This window comes from Alexandromys fortis, unplaced genomic scaffold (genome assembly GCF_014885135.2).
Source record: "Alexandromys fortis isolate MF-2015 unplaced genomic scaffold, M_Fortis_MF-2015_v1.1 scaffold_28, whole genome shotgun sequence".
In the NCBI taxonomy this organism is placed as follows: Eukaryota; Metazoa; Chordata; class Mammalia; order Rodentia; family Cricetidae; genus Alexandromys; species Alexandromys fortis.
The window spans coordinates 6,696,676-6,718,055 of NW_026067901.1; the positions used below are offsets into that span (position 1 = coordinate 6,696,676).

General features: G+C 40.3%; 1 protein-coding gene across 1 annotated transcript in view; it reads right to left on the bottom strand.

Annotated features, from left to right (window-relative positions):
• Positions 1-21,380, bottom strand: part of Lrrk2 (leucine rich repeat kinase 2) — a 126,877-nt gene that overhangs the window by 35,439 nt on the left and 70,058 nt on the right. Inside the window, exons 29-37 of the mRNA XM_050131376.1 lie at positions 20,199-20,428; positions 19,730-19,857; positions 17,705-17,923; positions 14,306-14,507; positions 13,073-13,161; positions 6,889-7,076; positions 5,591-5,745; positions 4,434-4,580; positions 921-1,112 (exon numbers count right to left, since the gene is read on the bottom strand). Of these exons, the coding sequence (XP_049987333.1) occupies positions 921-1,112; positions 4,434-4,580; positions 5,591-5,745; positions 6,889-7,076; positions 13,073-13,161; positions 14,306-14,507; positions 17,705-17,923; positions 19,730-19,857; positions 20,199-20,428 (1,550 nt within the window). The remainder of the gene's footprint in view (positions 1-920; positions 1,113-4,433; positions 4,581-5,590; positions 5,746-6,888; positions 7,077-13,072; positions 13,162-14,305; positions 14,508-17,704; positions 17,924-19,729; positions 19,858-20,198; positions 20,429-21,380) is intronic.

Below are 21,380 nucleotides of genomic sequence, written 5' to 3' on the forward strand. Positions count from 1 at the left end.
AAAAAAAAAAAAAAAAAAAAAAAAAAGCCTTTAGATTTTTCTGCCAGCCATAGATTTTTCTAGAAAATTCTGATACACACCTAAAATACTAATGTCAAGTTACTTAGAACTTTAAACACATACTCCTAGGTTCACTCACTCTGTGGTAGAACTTCTACCTGACTTAGAACAGATGGCCTCTGACCAATAAGCCCTTAGTCTCTGTATCTGCAACATCTATGACGGCAATGCAGAGCAAGCATGCTGCTACCTACAAATGCTTTGTTTCCATCTTTTTAACAGTTCTGTCATATGCATGGGTTTTCTTTACTATTCCCTCCTCAAAGATAAGATTACCCTGGTGATTTAAATGAGGTGTTCCCCAGGCCTCTCAGGCATTTGAATACCTGGTCCCCTGATGGTGGGAGCTTGGAGGACATTAGAAATGTGACCATACTGGAGGAAGTGTGTCGCCAAGGGCAGGATGTGAGTTTCCAAAGCCACATGCCATTCCAAGTGAACTCTCTTTACTTCTATTTGTGACTTGAGACGTGAGGTCTCTGCTTCCAGATTTAGCTGCTGTGACTGCAGCTTACTGTCTGTGCCATTATGGACCCTGACCTTCTGGTTCTGAAGCCCAGAATAGACTCTTTCTTCTATAATTTGCCTGATCATTGTGTTTTATTACAGAAACAAAAATATCAAATACAGTTATGATCACAAGCATCCAGCATTTAAACTGGAAATCAACATTTTTGAGAAAACAAAATACAAGCTATTATTGACACTAGGTGAACTTTACTTTTCTGAACTGTCACTATAATTGAATGCAGTAATTCATGCAACTCAACCCTATGGATGTGAATAATGCTTATATATTAAAGGCATGTAAAAATAGCGAGGGCACTTTAAAAACATTTGAAAATAATGCCAACCCCTACCTTCTTCTGCTTTCTTCATTAACTCATCAAGCAAGATCTTCTGATGATCTTCGCCATCGTTAAAACTGTACAACGCCCATTTCTTCAGAAGAGTTTCTCCTTCCCCACAAATGTCAATCTCCAGCAGCCCAGGAAACCATTCTTCCATGAGTGAGTCGATGTGATCCACAACTTGGCCCAAGAGAATACAACCTACAGAATTCAAAATTAAGAACTCATAGACAATTCTTACCATGTATAAATGAGCAAAAACTTCCATAACAAAACCTTTAAACATTATGGAAAGAAAATGAAGAGGAGGAGGACGAAGGAAGTGACCAGCAAGAAGGGAAGGGAATGAGGTATTGAAGTGCAGATGACCAAGTATGAGGCCATATTCATGTACATGAAAATGCCAAATGCAAACCATTACTCTTTATACTACCTTAACAAAGTTAAAAAGAAACTGAGGAAGACATTACAATATGCAAAGACCTCCCCTGCTTATCAATGTTAATAATGAAAGCTACTGCTACCCACAGCAATCTACTATGGCATTGAAATCAATATTAAAATTCCCAATTCTTCACAGAGCTAGAAAAAAATTGTTCTCTGTACAAAATTCAATTCAAAATATATCAAAGACCCCAATGTAAGGTCTGAAACCCCAAATCTACTAGAGGAAACAAAAGGAAAGTGCTTCAAGATACAGACACTGGAAAGACCTTTCTGAAAGGGATATTAATAGCACAGAAAATAATATCAAGAATTGGCAAGTAGGACTGTATGACATTTTAACACTTCTGCACCTCAATGAAGATAATCAGCAAAGGTAAGAGACCACCTACTAATCATTAATATACCTTCACCCATTCAATAAATAAGTTAATAAATGGAGTACACAGTTCTCAAAAGAAGAAATAGTAATAGTCAATAGTGGTTTGAAAACTTGTTCAACATCCTGAGCCATCAGAGAAATGATAATTAAATCTCCTTTGGGAGATGACTGACATCAAGACAATAAATGAAAAAATAATGATGACAAGACGTACGGATGGAGGGACCCTTGTCCCTTATTGTTTGAGAATGCAAACTTGTGCAGCCACTTTGGAAATCAGTGTGGAGGTTCCACAGAAACACTAAAAACAGAAATATCACACAGCACAGTGGCTGTATAAATGCCTGAAGGCATCTGAGCCCTGGAACCTGAATCCTAATTGTTGCTATTTATAAAAACTCGGAGGCAGCTATCATGGGGTGAAAGCTGAAGGATCAGGGAAGCGAAAGTGGCCAGCCAATAGAGTTCTTACCTCAACCAATGCTCAGACTAAAGGGGTGAGCCTGTCCCTACAAATCCTCAGACTGCATCCTCAGATGGCTCTGAACTCCTGTCTCCTCCCACCTTATATTCCTCTCTCCACCCAGCCATATCACTCCTGTCTCTACCTCCCTAGTGCTGTGATTAAAAGGCAAGTGAGTATGAGCTTTGTTTCTCTTTTAGACAAATTTAATCTGTGTAGCCCAAGATGGCCTTGAACTCACAGAGATCCAACTGCCTCTGTCTCTAGGTGCTGGGATTAAAGATGTGTGCCACCACTGCCTGGCCTCTATAGCTAACTAGTGGTTAGTTCTGTAGTCTGATCATCAGGCAGGATTTATTTGTTAGATCACAAACAAAGTATCACCACAAAGACCATCATCACACACATCGTACCATGTTTACTGTTGCACTGTACACACTAGCTAAGATAAGGAGCCAACCTAAATGTCCATTATCAGAGGGATAGAGAAAGGTAACATATATTCTTAAAACACACACACACACACACACACACACACACATATTAGAGTTTCATTCAGCCATAGGAAAAATAAAATTATCTCATTTGCTGGAAAAGAAAATTGGAAATCATTATGCTCAGTCAAATACACTGGATTCAGAAAGACAAATACTGTTAGTTTTCTTTTGTATGCATAACCTAGATTTAGATGCAAATATATTTTATGGAGAAATACATACATGGGGAAAGGGAGAGAAGAGGGTCAAAGGGAAGGAAGAAGAAAGCAGAGAGAGCAATATGGTGGGGTAAAACAACAAAAAACATACTTTCCCTCATATGTAGAACCTAGATGCATAGAGGATACATACATACATACATGCATATGTGTTTAAGTAAACACGCACACACCTGCATATGTGGGGTAAAACAACAAAAAAACATACTTTCCCTCATATGTAGAACCTAGATGCATAGAGGATACATACATACATACATGCATATGTGTTTAAGTAAACACGCACACACCTGCATATGTGGGGTAAAACAACAAAAAAACATACTTTCCCTCATATGTAGAACCTAGATGCATAGAGGATACATACATACATACATGCATATGTGTTTAAGTAAACACGCACACACCTGCATATGTGGGGTAAAACAACAAAAAAACATACTTTCCCTCATATGTAGAACCTAGATGCATAGAGGATACATACATACATACATGCATATGTGTTTAAGTAAACACGCACACACCTGCATATGTGGGGTAAAACAACAAAAAAACATACTTTCCCTCATATGTAGAACCTAGATGCATAGAGGATACATACATACATACATGCATATGTGTTTAAGTAAACACGCACACACCTGCATATGTGGGGTAAAACAACAAAAAAACATACTTTCCCTCATATGTAGAACCTAGATGCATAGAGGATACATACATACATACATGCATATGTGTTTAAGTAAACACGCACACACCTGCATATGTGGGGTAAAACAACAAAAAAACATACTTTCCCTCATATGTAGAACCTAGATGCATAGAGGATACATACATACATGCATGCATATGTGTTTAAGTAAACACGCACACACCTGCATATGTGGGGTAAAACAACAAAAAAACATACTTTCCCTCATATGTAGAACCTAGATGCATAGAGGATAGATACATACATGCATGCATATGTGTTTAAGTAAACACGCACACACCTGCATATGTGTGATATGAAACACAGGAGAACTACAGTGGGGGGGGGCGGTCGGCAGTGATGGTCAGAAGAGAGCCGATGAGGATGGCAGGGGAGAATAAAAATACATTTGCATGTAAAAATGTCAGGGTGAAATCCATTATTTTTTTTTTTCCCACAAAGAGCTCTGGTTGCTCTCCCAGAGGACCTTGATTCTGTTTCCACCTCACGACCATCTGTAATTCCACTTCCAGAATGGCCTCTGCAGGCACGAGGCTTGCAGGCGGTACACAGCCAAACATGCAGGCAAAACATCAATATGTGTAAAACAAAAAATTAGCCAGTTATAGCGGTTCACAGTGATAGTCCCAGAACTCGAGAGGCAGAGATAGGCAGATCTCTTTGAGTTCAAGGGTAGCCAGGTCTATATAGTAAGCCAGAACAGCCAGGAAAGAACCCTGTTGCCCCCACCCCCCAGGAAAAAATCTTATCTTTAAGGTTAGATTAGTTTACAGGTACAATGCAAGCTTCCGAGTTAACTTCCTTACCTTTTCTACAAGAAGGAACTGTAATTTTCAAGAAACTCTCTGGTCGATCGTCTAACACTTCGGATCCCACCAGACAATATGCTTCTGGGGACCAATTCAGGTAGATGCCATGTCGCCAATACGTTCTGTTTGGGCGTAGTGCTCTCTCTGAGAGTTTAAAGATAGATTCAGATGCATCCATTAGTTATTAACTACTTCATTCACTAAATGGGATAAACTACCAGTCGTACCTTAAGTGATAGTAATATATATTTGTTGTAAAATGAACATTGATTTATTTAAGTATGAGTCCTTCTCCAAGTGAATGTTAATTTTTTCCTTAATATTTCAATCACATAAGTTAAATGCTTTATATACTATCTAATACACATTGCAAGCTCTTGATAAAGAGTTTGACATGGTTAAAATACAAAAATCACAAGTAACTTTTCATAATTGTTCTAAACAATTATATTAACACCATTATCAAACTTTTAAGTCCATTTTAGCTATCTTTTTATTCATTAACACCAAGAAACACGACTTTTTTCAGAAACCAGTAAGACTTGCAGTTATCTTTTGCCTGAAACCCACTGATAGTTCCTTATCATGTTACAATGCCTCTTACTTTAGAATGAGAGCTTACCATATAAACATAGCTTTACCCTTTTTCCAAGTCCCTGGGGATGGGCAGCAGATGCTTGGGGTCAGAGTCTCTCCCTCAGAAAGCCAAGAACTGTTACACTTGCTGAGAAAAAGCCCCTCTTCATACATCAGTTATTCCCACACTATTCTTTGCTCATGTGTGTGTGTGCATGTGTACACATTTGTGTATATGTGTGAGTGTATGTGTAGTGTAGGTATGTGTATGAGTGTGTGCATGTGTGTGAATGTGTGTACATGTGTGTACACTTAAACTAATAGCTCCCACTAAACTCCATCTTTTAAAGCTACTGATTCCTGTTTGTTAAGTCTTGGGAAGTACAATACTCACAGTTGATGGAAATGCCTCTAACACTAGAACTGGGACATTTTTCTCCGAGCAAACTGTAAAAGTTGGTTCTTGTTCATGTATTGACCACTCCTGCCTTCCAAACAGGTTAACTCTGGTAAATGCCACGCTAATTTCAACATTTCTTTCTACTTTGTCTACATAGTAAGCTTTGTTAAATACATACCTCTTCCAGAAAGCATGAAAGGTGAGATTTCAAGTAACCGATTAATCAATCTTGACCAAAACCCCATTGGAAAGTATGGCATTTCATATAACCGAATGATGATCTCAGAATTCTCACAGTGGGGGAGCTCTACCACAGGCCTGTGGTCAGATAAGCTGCAGAAAGTAGAGACTGTCAGAAACCTAGCATGGTGCCCTGAGCCTGGTGTCCTGAGCCTGGTAGCCTGAGGATGGTGCTCTGAGCAACGTGCCCTGAGCTTTTCACTGCTTCAAACTCAGGCAAATAACTACTCCAAACAAATTGCATTGTTTTATAATATTCTCTTGTCACATGCTCTTCCACATCAAGAATTTGGAAGCTACTCAACTGAAATGCATTTTCAAATGAAGTAGATGCACAAAAAACTTTCACCACTATGTTCAGCGAGACCGGTTTTAACCCAGGCTTTTTCAGACCCAGGCCAGCTGGCCTTGGTGAGTTCCCGATAGATCATCCCCATTGTCTCAGTGTGTGGGTGCCCCCCTCGCGGTCCTGAGTTCCTTGCTCTTACTCTCTCTTCTGGTACTCCTGATTTGGACCTTGAGATTTCAGTCCGGTGCTCCTAGGCTCCCACAAAACCAATAGGTGCAGTAGGATCAAAAACCCATTGCCATTGTTCTTGGGGTCTCAGTAGTCCTCATTTAATTAATTAATAAAGAAATAAATAAATTTAAAAAAAGAAAAAAAACTACTCCAAAGTAAAAAAAAAACTTTCACCAATCGTATGTGTATTAATAAATTAATACAATTAGCATAAAAGCAGATATTAAGATTACATGTCCTAGAAACAAGTACATCTATATTTAGAATTGGCTGCATCCATTAATCAATATAATTTGCACTCTCAGCACTTTGGGGCATTCCCGCTTACTTTCATATGAGAATTTTCTCAAACAGGGCTAGAAAACAGCCCTTCACCATGAGGCCTGCTATTTTAAGCTCTGCTGGAAACTCACTGTCTCCCTTAACCTTCCCTAACTTAATATAACTCTTTCACTGGCAAATAAACAAGATGTGCATGCACGTGCACTGCTTCACTGTTAATCTTCCTTAAATAATTTGAGTGTGTTAAGCCATATATATATATATTCTATTTCTTTAAGACATTAATCAACTACACTGGTTTTCAAAATATGTGCTATGCATTGCCAAAAAGTTTACTAAAAATAATGTACCTACTACAGAAAAAAAAATTACTTCAGCAACAAAAAATCATATAATCTGGTCACTTTCTATTGAATTTTTATGGTCTGTCTTACCTGCTTGGAACCAGCAGATACTCTTCTCCTGTTGGCAAAGCAATCTGGAATTTTTCTAGCAGTTTGAAGTACTGTGACATGTAGTTTTTTGGGAATCGCTTTTTCTTTGAAAGGAATTTTTCTACGTCTCTCCGTGAAATGATGCCCTTTGGATGTTTCAGACAGCCCTCCACTTTCACTGTCAGAATCTGAAAGATTCGAACTCACAATTACAAGGACTCGTTTCCCGAAACATTTCCAACCTAAACCACTTCATGACCTTTTGCTTGGTGCAAATAAGGAGAGAAGCTAAAACAAGTCAAGACAGAATCTCTGTGTGGTTGATAGCTGGAAGCTCAGGAAAACAGATGTTTAGAAGCACTTGAAAAACTAAGGGAGGAGGATCCAGATCTACAGGATTTTCTTGGTCCTAATCCCCAGCACCCTTCTGCAGTCCATCACGAACATATCCCTCTACATTCCAAGAAATTATCCTTCTAGGTATTGACCCAAGATTATGACTGTTTACATTGATGTTTCCATGATAGGAGGCAGCTTACACCAATGGAAAAGAAGCAGTATGACCACACCCTGTTACAGGATTCTACAGGTCAGATATGAGTCAATGAATCTGAAGAGAGGCAGGTGAATCCACCCTTTAACATGCCACCCTGGTGATCACAACATATCTGGAGCATTAGACAGAGTCCTGCCAGTTAAGAATATGAAAGTGGAGCAGAAGAACCTATGTCCAAATGCGGCTCTGTTACTGCTGTGGGACCTTGGGAAAGGTATCTGGTTTTGGGGGAGTGTGTTTTGCTTGTTTGTGTTTTGTTTTTGTTTTGTTTTCAGATTATTTCCTTCTCTGAAATGAGATACTAAAGATGGCTATGTCTTACGTTGCTAGAGGAATGAACATATGTACATAAAGCTTAAGAAGTAGGTGTGATCATTTTAAGCATAAACTAAGCCCCTGTGTTAGCCATAATTACATATTCAATGGACTTTAGACAAATTTCTTAAAGATGTTTAAGCGTAATTATCCTCCATACCTCTACGATGTGTAAAAGGTCCCTAAGTAGAGGCAAACATTATTTTTGCTATCTGTTCATTGAGGTATTAGACAGTAAAATTCTCTGGCTCACAGGCTTATTCTTCCACCTCTATTTCATATGTGTGATATTTACTAAACCAAGGAAGGTACCATCCATCTCCTCAGCTTGTATATAATGACTGTGTCTGCTGAGCTCTTGGGTAGGGAAGTGTGTTGATTCCGGTTTCTCCCACCCTTTGTCCTTCAGGGCAGTTTCAGACAATTCTTCCAACGCTGGGAACTGTCATTGACTATCTGAGTTGTTGAGACCTGACAACTGCTGTGCCCAGGCATACTACCACCCTCTTTAAAGAACACTGTGTCCTCTAGTAGCTCACATGCCCATGCATTAGTTATCTTTTTCCTCCTTTTCATGTCAGCTTTGTGAGGGCACAAACTGCTATAATCTCTGAAACAGGACATCTGGAACATATAAGACACTGAATATTTTTTTGAGCTTGTCAACTTTGAAAAACTGATTTGGAATATTTAGTATAATCTAGCTACTTATGTGTAAATCCTAACTATCTTTTTCTGAACCTGTACCTTCAGCCTCCAAGATGTGGAGTAACAAAGTTCCAATTTCAAAACCTGTACTTCACTAACCTGGAAAACCAAAGAGAAATGGGTAAATTTTTAATTAAGCCAAATCACCAAAAATAATTCAGCAGTGTAATCAGACCTGTGAGGAGACTGAAGTAGTAATAAAAGGCCTTTCACCTTTTTTTTAAAAAAAAAAATGTCTAGGACCAGATGTATTCACAGCAGAATTCTACCAGACTTCCAAAGATCCACAGACAATCCTTCTTAAGCGATTCCCCACAAATAAGGAGAGAAAAGAGAAGGAAAAAAGAGCACTTCTAAATCCCTTCTACAAAGTCAGTGCCTCTCTAACACCAAAATAAAGACACAACAAAATAAGAGCCAAATATCCTGATAAAGAGACTAAAAAAAAAAATACTCAAAAAGTACTTGAAAGCCATAAGAAGCCCCCCATTTTAACTGTTGGCCAGGATGTCCAAGAGACTCACAGATCTATAACCTATTGCTATTGACCTTGCTTGTACCATAGAGGTATAGTGGAAGTCCTGATTACTGAAAACACCATGTGCTTCAGAGGCAGAACCCTGAGGCTTCTGAGCTTGAACTGACCTGAATGTCTCCTCTCTGAGGACTAACTTTCATGGCACCTGAACACACCATGCAATCTCCCAAATGAGGGAAGCAACCAACAGTCCTATCCAGCTATGATGCCTATGAGTGAAGCACAGCAATGAACGACATGGCACATGATTCAAAGGGTGCAGAAGCAGCATATACACCTCGGCAGTAGCAAATAACTCTCTAATTGGTATCTTCAACAAGAGGAAAACTGTGCCTGGTACTGGAAGCCTAGCCAACTACTCGGGGCTGGTGAACTCATATTTCTTGAAGTAGAACCTCCAACCACCACTTCACTAAGCCAGTGTAGTCCCTAACTACATTCTAAACATTTGTCCTTATACCTACAGGTAAGTATAGTCCTCAGCCCTCTGAAAAGAGGAAACTTACCTTTGCAACAAATGGAAACCATTACCGACAGCCACACCAAGGAAAATGTAGAGCTGGGAAGCCCAGTCTCCACGGATCCCTCTAAAGAAAAACTCCGACAGCCTAGTCTCAGGGAACAGGGCTGAAGATGAGCTAGGAAGACTATAAGAGCCAAAGGGTCTGACAGTGAGATTGTGTCTTCTAGGGATGTCAGAAGCTATATTCATAAAGTCTCACCAACATGACTGTCCAAACATTACCTGAGCAAGGATGACACCAATAGGCAGGCTGAAGTGGATGGAGCCAAGCCCAGGGGACCTCAACCTGACACAGAGAACTACAGGCCCCTAACGAATGCTGAGAGAGAGCGAAACAAAATTGGCTTTCCAATACCAAGAGAGCAGACATGAAAACATACATACAATTAACAACATACAGACTGAGCAGGTGAGCAGGGTATATATATATATACATGTACATACATGCAACAATAATAAAAATAGAGACTGTGAATTTGAAAGAGCTCAAGTAGAGGTATATGGAAGGGTTTGGAGGGACCTAATGGATTTGGGAAATTATATAATTGTATCATAATCTCAAAAGTAAAAGAAGTAACTAAAAGACAGTAGCAATAAGAACACTTAGCATTTTCAGTTCCCAAGTTTGAAAGTGGCCCTTTATATAGTGATAAAATCTGAAATAATATTTTAGTTTTATCACCTTTAAAGATCCTATGATTTCTTCTATCTACTAACTCATGTGCTTAAATTATAGACCTTTTCAAGCAAGAAATCTGTATCTCCCACGAATTCTGTCAAGAATAATTCCCCATGAGAGCTTGTGAAAGATCCACTTGATTAGTACTATAGGTCTCTTTCAAATCTCTTTACCATATAGTTAAATGAGTTTTGCAAACATATCCCTACCTGGGCTGAACATTCTTTATTAATTTTCATGACATAACGTCTCAGGGCAGAGCATGACATTTGGGTTCATAAGACTTTCTGCACCATGAAATGAAACCATTCCTGCCCTGTCTTGGTGACACATGGAGGTGAGCACTCCAATTTACTTTTGCTGGTTGGTATCGTACAAACCCCCTCTTATTTTCACTTGGTAATTTATAGCCACAATCCCTTTATTCTGATGTATCTATACAAATAAAAGTGATAACCTTTGTTGCTTCTGCTAGCAGGGAATTTAAATGATCATTTGCCTGACCTTTTAAATCTTTCATGGAATCTTTGAATTGTTTCAATTCTTGAGTCCACTTTCACTTTAAGCCAAGAATAATGACTCACACCTGCAATCCCAGCACTTGGAAGGCTAACACTCGGCTATTGCTGTGGGTTCAAATCCAGGTAGGGTTACACAACTAACTACAGCTGTATAGTTAGTTCTCTAGGCTAGCCTGCACTACAGAGTGAGACCATATCTCCCTGACCTCACTCTCACTTAAACAAGCATTGTAACATTAGACATAGGGTAATAAAAAAGGACTTCCAGGAAGTTTCAAGTAGTTACTCCATAGACTTTCTGGGAACTTCACTGTGATGACAGCAGGAACCTACTTTGGCTTGGGTTTAGATGTGGGTTGGGAGAGTGTTGTTTGCTGTTCCCCCTCCCCATGGGGTGTTTTATTGTTTGTTTTTGCTTTCTGTTTTCATTGCTATCAAAAGGAAAACTGATACAAACCTCTTCCTTACTCTGCTGTGTAAGACATGCCTGCTTCTAATCACATTATCCACGCATGCATGTTAAGTTGCACAGAAACTTACTACCCTGGGGACAACTTTATCCTTCTCTTGTGTATATGGAGATCCTGTCTGCCATGGTGTTCCACTTCCACAGCAAAACCAACAGGGTGACTGCGCATGCATTGAATGTGTTCACCTACACATGGTTTTTAATTTGACTCCATACTTGGCACACTCCCCAAAACTACCTCTGTACCTTTGTATTGTCTTCAAAGTTATTTTTATATATCCAAAAAGAGAATGCCTAAAATTATCAGACAGATCAAATCAGTACTAAATATAAAGCTTTTGTTTCCTTTCACTTACATTAAATTAGGAAAGCAACGCACGAGGAAATACAATTGTCCTTATTTAAGTGACGACATAAAGGCTTAAAACAGGAAGGAGAGGAAACTTCATATGCAGAATAGGTGCAACTCAGGTGATGCCGACTCCAGATAATGTTCCCCTAAGCACAGGACACCACCAACTCCATCACCATCTCATACATAGCAAATTCATGCCACCCGGGGCATTGGGGCAGAAATGTGGAAACCAATTTGAAAATACCTACTATTAGAACAGACACGCTGCAATTAAATGCAATTAAATGCCAATTACACCTGTGTTGAAATGTTCTCTTCAGTGCCAGGTTACAGGATTTACCCTCAAATGAGTTCTCTCTTCAAAATAACCCCCTTTCTACCTTTAAATAGATTTGAGCAGTACTAGTCAAGATTGCTTAAAGAAATTTAATTAGCATTATGGAAAAATCGAGAGAGATATTTCCAATATGAAAAAGGATAATCATGTTAAAGACTTGGGGAGCCACATGGAAAGCTGTAATATACGTTCATAAATAAAATAGTTACCAACGCATATGAGAGCTGGAGGCATCACCCTGGGTTCTTCTCAGCCAGGAATAAGTGAAACACAGTGTGTGTCCTGAGCTATGGTGGTCCTGTGTCCCTCAGCACTATAGAAATGTCCAGACAAATTTTTATTTGTCAAAACTGAGATGGTACAAGTATAACTTAGAAAGGAGGGGAAAAATTATGCTATCAATCCTACAAAAAAGACACACCACAATTAAATTCAAAGAATGGTGTCAACTGTGCTGGAAACGCCTGAACTGGTGTGCTCGCTTGAGTGGTTTTCTATGGAAAAACTACAGGTGGCTTTTGTAATTGCTCTATAGAAACTCATTGATAATGTGCTGTTGTCAGGAGGAGAAATAATTTTCTATGTGAAAAATGAACAGAAAATTATAATTACAGTACAGTTTTCAAAAGTATAAATATTTGAACCTCAGAAAAGTTTCTCCTAAGTTCTACATTTTTTATTTTGTGTTGAAGAAAGGACTGTGTGTGTCCTAGGCTTGTCTGGAACTCTCTACAATAGGTGAGGATGACCTTAAGTGTCTGTTGATCCTCCTGCCTCCATTTTCCAAGCACTGACGTTATAAGCATAAACTATCATGCCTGGCTTTCCTGCATACTTTCCAGATAGATTTCAGAGTTCCACCAACCCAGTTTCCTCATAAGTTTTTATTCTAAAGATTTTCACAAAGCTTTTATTCATTTAATGAAGTCAGTAACCAAACTTACCACAGAGGCCTAGATATTTGCCCATAACTGGGAAACAAAGACAAGAATGTGAGTTTTAAGATGCCTGTCCATTCCGGGAAGTTCTTCCCCATCTTCACCATCAAGTAATCTATAGTTTTCTATGATTACCATGGTGCCAGCCTTCTGAGAACACAAACACTAAAATGCTAAATGCTCTGAGAGCTCCCTACTCTGTTCTTCAACCAAAGCCTCTATGCCCCCAAATATAAAACACCAACCTGAGCCATGACTTTACAAAGCCACTTGGGTTCCACAAAATACAGGTCGCTTAGCTGCAGTGCAGGGTCTTGAAAATGCAGAAGGACTCCTGCAGTGAAAATCCATGGAAGAGTGAAAAGTGGGATGCAGAATAAACCAAAGCCCAGAGACTCCAGTGTAGCTGGTTACACTGAGAGTCTCACAGAGGAGCACCCTGGAGCCCCTGCATACGCTACCCCTGGGATACAAAAGGGTAAAGGAAGCATGTTCAAATTAGACGACTTGTTCATATGCATAAGTATATTTGGAATACCAGCAAGCATTGGAAAGTGTATGTTGATAAATGCAAATTCACAATGTTCTTTTGGATCTTTTACATCAGTGGTCCTCAGCCTTCCTAACTCTGTGAGCCTTTAATACAGCTCCTCATGTTGTAGCGATCCCCAAACATAAAATTATTTTGATGCTACTTCATAACTATAATTTTGCTATTAATACCTATTATAATGTAAATGCCTGATTGCAGGCTATCTGATATGGGACCCCAAAGGGGTCACAGCCCACAGGTCTAAAAGGGCTCTTTTACATGCATAGTCCAAAGACATGCTTTAATTTCCATATAAATAAAAACAACACGCATCTCTGGATATCTGAAGGATCATGAAGAAAGAAACTCATACAAGGATCAAAACAGTTTCCTGGCTATTCACTCTAGGACTAGACATCAAATGACATGTTCTGCAAGCAAACAAGGAAGGGGACCAGCATGGCATGGGGCTGCAGTGGGCTGAGACTTGAACGGCGAGCTCACAGTTTAAGCAACAGAGCCCTTCATATCACACCAGCCTCTACTGTCTAAGGTGGCCCAGTGAACCACTGCAGTAATAATTCTTATATAAAAATGATATTCACACAAAAACATGCTACTAGGAAATGACATGGCTTCATCAAGGGTCCAGTGTCTCATAATAGCAAAACCGTAGCACCGAACCCACATATCTTCATTCCTGCTCGGGGATTCTTTCATACTTTGTCCTTAGTCAACTTCAAAGTATACTTTCCTGGGACATAATACATGATTCAATGTTCATACATATGGTGATCTTACAAAAGATAAAATCCACCAGTAACCCGTTAAAGAATTTTAATGGCATTGTCTTCCATTTTGAACAGAGATCATATATGAGTCAGGCATGGCTTCCAATTATCACGACCTAGCCCTGGAAGCCAGAACCCAGAACAGTCACACAAACCTGACTCGTTTAGGAAATGAACGGCGTGTGGGAGTTCGTTCTCATCAAGCTGCAGCTGGTGTTCTCGCACGAGTTGTAAGAGACGCTTCCGGTTAATGACAGGAAACTCCACCGGCACAGCCCTGCGCTCCGACAGGATGATCTTCTCCAGTTCCACGTAGCAATCTGGAATCAGCTGCCCAACCACAGGCTGATCTCGGATCTATGAAATTACAGATGGCAAGGCGGAAAAATCTGTTCGAGTCACAGATGTGTGGCACGGGAAATTCAGCCATAACAGTTTTTACACGGTGGATGTGTTTTTAATGAAACTGAAACATGGTGCAAAGCCTATCTAAATGGTGATGGATAGATGAGGAAATTAAAGTACAGAAATTAAGGACCTAGATTGGGGGTGGAATGCAGCAAATGAAACAGCATGAAAATAGTTATCTATTAACACAGAAAACCCTTTTAGAAAACAAAGGCAAAGAACCAACCGAGAGAGTGGTTTCATTTCCTAATGCACCAAGGGTGCGTGCGGTACGCAGATGGGTTAAAACATAAGAGCTTTGGGATATTTCTTTATGAGATGAAAATACACCCACAAGTATTGGAGACTGTTGGGCTGTAATATCAAGAGTTAGAGCTGGACTCATGGAATCTCCTCCCCTAGTTATGTTTTCTCATGGAACCTTAAACTCTGGAAAATAAGGTTTGTCTAAATGCCAGTGATCCCGACCTGAAAGGAAGCCTGCTGTCTGAAGCACTGGCCAAGAGACAGAGTGAGATTTTCAAGCGAGGTTTCTGTGACAGATATCCTTTCTTCTTTAGAGTTTCTTTTTCCCCCAGGTAAATCTAATTTTAAAGAGAAATACAGCTCTGAAGATAGCAAACCAAATGCTCCTGAGGGCCACTAGGGGGCAACCTCTCCTCGTGTCTGGATTCTTAGGATGCCTCCACTAGTTCTACCCAATTCTAACAAATTCTTAGGCTGGAGAAACTGGGTCTTTCCAATATACATAAACACAAAGCCGCTGCTCATGACTCTCTGCTTGCATCCAGAGATTGGTTTCCAGCACTGAGAACTACTGCTTCCATGGTTTCCTGCACGCATTGCCCTGGAAAACCAATCCTACTAACCATCGTATGTTCTTCAGCATTTACACATTAGGACAACATACAACTTCAAGTTCAAGGTTATGTTTTAAGCCAAGGAAGGCAAGAGAAACAAATGAATGTCTTACAGGAAGCAGATCAAGACAGGGCAAGAGTGCTGAGGGAGGGTCCCAGCCAGCAGGAGGATGCTATTGGGCTGGAGAGACTTTAAAGGAATGTGGTCCACACTGACTGAGGTTCTGTCCTGTATTTCCTTCACCTTTCACCTTGATCATGGGATCACTACCAGGTTGAGATACGGAAGAAAAACAGTACAAGAAACTGTTTGGAAAGAGTCAAGACACAAAGAAGATCAACAAGGCATGTAGGGAGCACTCTTAATCAAGTCAAAGCTGCTCCTTGAAGATTCCATGCAAGCTTCAGAGAGGAAGGTATCCCAGCATGGCAGGCTCTTCTATCCCACCATCTGAAAGAACAAGTGAAGCAAGCCGGTGCATTTTCAAACCAGCATGACAGAATGAGGTGGCCATTAGCAATATGCATTCCTATTCAATTATACAGTCATTTGGGGAGGCACATTTGGCTTCTTTGTATGGAGTTGTTTTAAAGATGCATTTTTAAGTACAAAAAGGAATCTGGTCTCACTGATTGACAGTAATAACTGGCAGCTGTCTCAAAGTAGGATTAACCTAGACGTCTGACCAGTCCCCTCCTTGCAGCAGCAGCGACCAGGACTGCTGACCCAACTCTCTCAAAGACTTGCTCCAGCTAAACTCAGGCTTTTACAAAGCAAAATCATCTTCCAAAATGGTGCTTCAAATACCTGATGTATCGGAAAAGGAAACATTAATTATCTTTTTTTGTTTGTTTGTTTGTTTGTTTTTCAAGACAGGGTTTCTCTGTAGCTTTGGTGCCTGTCCCGGAACTAGCTCTTGTAGACCGGGCTGGCCTCGAACTCACAGAGATCCACCTGCCTCTGCCTCCCGTGTGCTGGGATTAAAGGCGTGCGCCAAGAAAATCTTTAGGTGAGATTACAGCCACAGGAGTAAACTAATTGGATAAACAGATGAATTCAGTGAGTGGGGTTTATATTTGTGGTTTAAAACAGTCACACTCTCCCTAATCTTATTAGTCCCACAGGACAGCTGAAAAAAAAAAAAGCAATGTGGAAAGTTTCTAACGCAGGATGCCATTTTTAGACAAATACCACCAAAATCAGGAAGACTCTTTAGTAACTATTAAATGTTCCTTGAACAGTTTCTTTCCCTGGGTACCACAAAGACAAACCCATCCACAGATGGCCCGTCTGTCTTATGAGAGGAGTAGAGCCTGTGGAAGCGGGACAGAGCCAAGCCGATGGACCACTGTTGAGCTGTACATGGCTTATCACTCAATGTGGCCGTGTAAGAAATTACTCTGGGATACCCAAGCTGAACCAAGCCCTGGTTACATTCTGGGTCTCCACAGAAACAAAACAGGGAGACTCGGCATTGTGTTTGCCTCATGGAAGGACCCAAAGCATTTTTTTTTTTTTTTTTACAGAAATGTCAACCATATTCCTTCCTGTGCGTACTGGTTATTCACTCATTTAGTGGACAGGAGTGGATAACCAAAGAGAGTGTAAGGAATTCAAAACACAAGTCTTAAGTTGGAGCCTAGCTTTATGAATTAGGTAATTATCTAAAGATGGCTGACAACCAACTAGTTGTATTGACATCTCACGACATTTAAGAGAAAAAGATTGGAATTTTTTTAAGAAAATGGAAACCAGCAGGGAAAGAATTATGAGGGAACCGCACGGACGCTCAAGCTGGAAGTAAAATAGGGACCCCCAAAGGAAGTTGCAAGAAGAACAGATGCCACAGAGGACCGGAGCACCCGGCCCCACCACCACATTTAGCCTCTGGATGGAACCCTGGAGAGGAAGCTGGGAGAACAGACCTCTGGATGATTTTCTCAGGATCCCGGCAAGATTCTATTTCTGCTCGGGATCCTCTAGCTATTTCACCCCCACTTCTATGAATTATGAATGAAGTGTGGTATAAATAAGTCATTTTAAAGTGAAAGTATTTTCGGAGTTCTGAGCTATGAAAAAAAAACCCCACAATTTCCAGATAATCGCTCTCTCCTCAAGGTTTTTGACATTTCTAAGCAGTACCACAATAAGAGAATGAACAAGAGGTATTTTTCTAGCAGCCTACAGGGAGCACACTCTCCCTCCCTGAACACCTAGCAGCCTCCAGGGGGGCGAACCCTCCCACCTTAATCGTCTAGCAGCCTGCAGGGGGCGCACCCTCCCACCTTGAAATTAAGGCTCTCATTTATGATGGTTTTCCGAAGCTTTGCCAGCGCATCCGACTCCTCGGTGGCATTTACGAAGTGGTAGTCCCGGATGGTGGGGAATCCTCGCTTGTTTAGGAGTTCCTTGGTGATTTTGCTTATGCAGGCTTTGCGCTGCTTCTCATCAGAAACATCCAAATGTGTGCCCACCAGAATCACGGGAGAAGAAGAGGCACGGGCCTAAGGGAACAGAAACAAGACACTTCCTGTTTATATAAACATCCTTTCTGCTTACATTTCTTGTGGAATCGGCTACGTATGAAATTCAGTGCTTCAGCGACGACAGATTAAAGGGCTTCAGAAGCAGACAACAGCGACTGTCTTTCCTTGCTGCTAGTGTGTGCACAGAGTCCTCTAAAGGACAGATCTAGACACACAATCCTGTGGCACATCACCGTTTGGAGACGGGAGCTTTATGAGACGCCGAAGTCACAGCACTGAGCCCAGAAACCGACTGCCTCTGTCATTACAGTAAGGGACACCCAGAAAAGGATAACTTACGTCCCCTTCCTTTTGCTACTGGGCATGTGCATTCTTGCCCTTCCGCCTTTCACCATGGAATGACACACCAGAAATGGCCTTGCAGATGCCAGCCTCGAGGGCCTGGATTTCCCTCCCTCCAGAACAGTGAGCCGGAAATCTCTGTCGTTAGTGAATCACTCAGGCTTAGATAGACTGTTTCAGCAGCAAATGGCAACAAAGATATTCCCTTAAACTTAAAATAATGATAATCATATAACGATTTTCAAGCTATTATTATGTCTTTTTGAGTCCAACTCTTACCACCTTCCAGGTTCTTAAATAACTGCGTTACTGTAATTTTCCTTTTGTTTTAACATTTGCTTAAAGCGGGTTGTTGGTGAGCTGTTTTTCTAAATAAAGGAAGGAAGTGTTCAGTAAACTCCAAGCTCCGCCAGAGCAGCACAAAATCACTTTAAAGTCATTCAGTTTGGAGAACGAAAGAACAAAACCACAGAAACAAACCTTACTGCCACTATACTGTTTGCCCAAGCTGCTATATTATTAGCAAGAAAAGAGATGCTTAAGAAAGATCCAGATTATCAGGTACACCCATGAACTACCAAATTCTGTGTCCAGATGTCCTAGATGTGCAAACTTCCTGAGGACCTCACTGAGGCAACAGAGTGAGCACAGGGACTCTTGCTGCAAGCTCAACTCAAAAAGTCATATAAAGAAATGCCCATCAACAAGGCAGCGGTAGATGGTAGAGAAATAGCAAAGCAGAGACATCAAAGAAAGGAGGCCAACCGTCTGGGACCATTTGCCCGGCAGGATCTGAAGGCTTCATACTTAAAGGCCGCTGAAAATATACTAGCCATGTGCAGAGTGTTTGTTACACTTCATCTGAAGTTGGAAAAGTTGGTACGCGGGTTAACAAAACAGTATGATCAAAATCAGCTGTGTGTCTGTGCTTTCAGACTTTACAGTGTGAAAGGATTTCAGAGGCTGGTGACAGGCAGCATTGTGGGATGCTTCACTTCCGTATCATTACACAAAATCTAAGGGTTTCTAACTTAGAAACAAAAAAAAAGGAAAGAGAAGAGAGGAGAGAGAGAAAGAGAGAAAGAGAGAATGAGAGACAGAGAGAGAGAAAGAAGAAAAAAGAGAGAGGGGAGGGAAGAGAAGAAAAGGAAAAATAAAAAAAAGAAGAGAGATTCAAAACAAGTGGAGGAACTGTTCTTTAAAATATATCACCTTATATACACATCAGAAAGAAAAAAAAAGCAGAATATAGCTGGGCATGGGAGTGCACACCTTTAATCCCCAATACTCAGAAAATAGAGGCAGGCAGATCTCTGTGAATTCAAGGCCACACTGATCCTTCATAGAGAGTTCCTGGCCAGCCAGAACTACACAGTGAAACCAGGCCTCAAAATAAGCAAGCAAGCAAGCAAACAAGCAGAAACAAAACATATAACAGAGAGCGGGATCCTGCTCCACTTCCATGTAACCAGAAGAGATCACCTTGATGTTGAAGAGCCAGGGCTTCATGGCGTCCACCTCTGCCTGCCCCTTGCTGAGGTCATACACAGCAAGGTACAGAGCTCGCTGGGTCATGAAGTGGGGGTGCGTGCTGTAGAATTCCTCACGACCTGGAAGAAGATGTCAAGACTTTAGTCTTCCACACAATAGACACAAATCTCTATTAAAGTTATATAGAGGATAGGCATCCTGGGATTTGAGAAGAAAGTGATCAGCAGACAACATTCACACAGCTTTGAAAATGTCTATTAGCTGGCAACCAAGGGATTACGTTAGACACCTCTGCTGGATGCTAGAGTTTCTTTATGGGTAATGTCTATTCTGGGCAAAATCTGAAGCTAATGGGCTTGGGATAATCGCTTAGGATCTACCAGCTGTTATTCTGTTAGATCAGGAAATTCAGTTCTAAAAGTTCTACTCCAAACAAAAACTAAGAGAATGCCAAGAGTACCTGCAAAGTCCCACACATTTAGAACAAGGTCCTTTTTCCTTTTGCCTCGTATTTGGATAGGCCAATCTCTGACGTCTATGCCAACTGTGGCGCTCTGCATGCCAAGATCTGACTTCTTTATTTTCATGAGCTGCTGCAGCAGCGTGGTCTTGCCGCTGCCAGTATTTCCCACAATCATAAGCTTCATTCGGTTGTAGGGCACTGCCTTTTTCAGCCGTTGTTGGAGAAACCTGGTGTTAAAAAGACAGAAGAGATGAAACAGCCTACCCAGCAGTGTGCTGGAACTGGGCCCTGCTGAAGCTGCTCCACAGTGAATGCAAAGGCACAAGCACGCAAAACCGTAAAGGTCATGGAACCAAGAAGACGCACGCCTTCTGGTGTGCTACCAGTCCATAGATCCCATTAGTGATTTCAGAGCAGCCACTGATATTTGGCAGCATTGACAAATCTAATGACGTTATCCCAACACTAGAAATAACCAAAATGCTAAAACCCATTTGCAATACCTATTAAAATGTAATGTATACATATATACATGTACAAATGTCTATGTGGGAGATTGTTTAAGCAGTACGAGTAAAGTCTTATCCATTATAAATTTTAAGCATTACAATGGCATAGAATCAAAGCCTGTTTTAATGAAAGTTTGATAGTGAGGCGATCTTGGCAATGTTATATGTGCATATACATATATATATGTGTGTGTGTGTGTTTCTATATTTAAATAAAATACAAAATAGATATTTATATATGGCATGTATGATATAGGGATATATTTGCATTAGTCATGGATAAAAGAATAATATGCATTTATTTGTTCATTTTAACTATATAAGATATTACACTATCAAATGTATCAAATGATATTAACATTGGTATTCTATGTAAACAATATAAAATGAATTGAAGCTAATTTGAAGTGCTAGATGCTCAAAAAAAAAACCATGCTTAAGTTTTATAAATGTAAGTTGTTTTGAAAATAAAATGGATACAGAAAAATACATTTGAAACTATGCTATGTATTGTTACACTTTTAAATTTTTTTTAATTGTAATGTATTTAGAGAATTTCCTCCTTTCTTTTTCTAAACTCTCCCGGGTATCCCTCCTTGCTCTCTTCAAATCTATGGCCATTTTTAAAATTAGAAACCAAACCGTACCATAAGAAAACTTTAAGGAATAC